The sequence below is a fragment of the Nannospalax galili genome, unplaced genomic scaffold, assembly GCF_000622305.1.
Source record: "Nannospalax galili isolate Female #2095 unplaced genomic scaffold, S.galili_v1.0 scaffold137, whole genome shotgun sequence".
NCBI classification, from domain to species: Eukaryota; Metazoa; Chordata; class Mammalia; order Rodentia; family Spalacidae; genus Nannospalax; species Nannospalax galili.
In genome coordinates, this window is record NW_008340203.1 from 1,207,714 (window position 1) to 1,209,826 (window position 2,113).

At 50.4% G+C, this 2,113-nt stretch overlaps 1 protein-coding gene across 1 annotated transcript in view; it reads right to left on the reverse strand.

The window, feature by feature from the left end:
* Nucleotides 1–1,052: 1,052 nt before the first annotated feature.
* Nucleotides 1,053–2,113, reverse strand: part of Krt19 (keratin 19) — a 4,438-nt gene continuing 3,377 nt past the window's right edge. Inside the window, exons 4-6 of the mRNA XM_008835240.3 lie at nt 1,808–1,969; nt 1,570–1,695; nt 1,053–1,439 (exon numbers count right to left, since the gene is read on the reverse strand). Coding sequence (XP_008833462.1) covers nt 1,185–1,439; nt 1,570–1,695; nt 1,808–1,969 — 543 coding nt within the window. The 3' untranslated portion in view covers nt 1,053–1,184. The remainder of the gene's footprint in view (nt 1,440–1,569; nt 1,696–1,807; nt 1,970–2,113) is intronic.

A 2,113-nucleotide genomic window follows, 5' to 3' on the forward strand; every position in this document is an offset into this window, starting at 1 on the left:
CGCGTTCCTGTTCAGCATGAAAGAAGCCAGAGTGGCCTGCGGCCTGATTCCCTATTGGCAATTTGGGTAACCTCTTCAGAAGATGGTGTGATAAGAATAGGAGGTAGGAATTTGCTAGGCAGTTAGGGTAAAAAGACCCCAAAGAAATGCAGCCAGTTTCTTGGCTAAAACTCATAATATCCTTGGGCCTCTTACCAGCATACTCCGTTCCAAAGGCCAAAAATGTCAAAAATATTTGGGAGCTTTTATCTAATCCTTAAAAGATTTTAGGGTTACCTCTTCAGAAGGGGGAAGGAGGGAGTGGGCATGGATTTGATCAAAACACCTTATATGCATGTATGAAATTCTCAATAAATTATTTATTTAAACACACACACAACACACACAAAAAAATAAATAAATAAATTATTTTTCTGAAAAGCCAAGCCAGGTGTGGCAGTGTACATCTGTACTCTCAACCCAGAGAGGCTGAGACAGGTGACTCCCTGGATCTCACTGGTCACTCAATCTAGCTGAATTGGTACAGTCGAGGTTCAGTGAGAGACTGTCTCAAAAAATCAGGTGGAGTTATTGAGGAAGATGCCCAATGTTGACCTCAGTCCTACACACACACACACACACACGCACACACACACACACACACACACACACGCACGCGCACGCACACGCACGCACGCACACACGCACGCACGCACGCACGCGCACACGCACACGCACACACACACACGCACACACACACGCGCACACACACACACACACACACAACCTCACTACTATCTTGTATTAGAGCAATTACATATACAAACAACCATTTGACCTCTCTAAGCCTTAGTTTACCTCTCTGTGAGGTAGAAGTTACATATATATCACAAGGTTCTTACAAAGAACAGGTTAAATAAATGACCTGTGCAAGCAGGAATTGCCATCACCACAGCAGCGTGCTCCCACCCTCCCTTCCCTTTCCTGGGACATGGCAGACTTTGGTTCAAATAAAACTTAGACAAGACTAAGACACGACCCATCCCTCCATGGACTGAAATAAGTCAAGCATCTTTCTTCCCCCAGCGGATAAAATTTTATTGGCAAGTCAAGGGGAAGCCGGGGTAAGGGTATCACTCCCAGTTCTACCCCTCTCCCAAGGGAGTCTCACTGGCAGCAGGGCAGGAGCCCAGGATCCTGCCAGCTCACATGGCCTTGGGGGTAGGCAGGTTGTTATAGTGGGCTTCCTGGCCCTCAAGCAAGTTGCGGTAGGTGGCAATCTCCTGCTCCAGCCGAGACTTGATGTCCATGAGCTGCTGGTACTCCTGGTTCTGCCGCTCAGTGTCAGCACGCACATCACTCAGCTGGGCTTCAATGCTGCTGATCACGCCCTGGATTTGAGCCAGCTGGGCTCCATAGCGGGCCTCGGTCTCTGCCAGTGTACCTTCCAGGGCTGCTTTCTGAAGGGAGGGTAAAGAGACATGACTCAGCAGGGCCCAGTTCCTGGACAGGGCATGGGCACAGCCACCAGCCAAGCTGCCCAAGGCTGCAAGGGCACAAGTGTGAAGCCCACAGGGCAGAGACACATACCATGCTGAGCTGGGACTGCAGTTCAATCTCAAGACTCTGAAGGGTACGTCGAAGATCAGTGATCTCCGTCTTGCTCATCTTGAGCTGTTCAGTGTGGCCAGCAACCTCCCGGTTCAGCTCCTCAGTCTGCAACAAAACAGAGCAAGGAGAAAGTAAGCACTGAGGGTTACCTCTGGATGGGAGACATCAAGGCTTCTCTCCCCACCACCCTCACAGGACACCTACATCCCTCACATACCTGGGTGATGAACCAGGCCTCAGCATCCTTCCGGTTCTTCTCCGCCATGACCTCATATTGGCTTCTCATGTCACTTAGGATCTTGGCTAGGTCGGTGCCTGGAGCAGAATCCACCTCCACGCTCACCTGGCCACCCACCTGACTCCTCAGGGCACTGATTTCCTGCAAAGACATAATAGAAGTGGGTACGTCAGGGCCCAAATATGTTGGACCTGGACCTGGACCAGGTCTCTCTCTCTCTCTCTCTCTCTCTCTCTCTCTCTCTCTCACACACACACACACACACACACACACACACACACATGC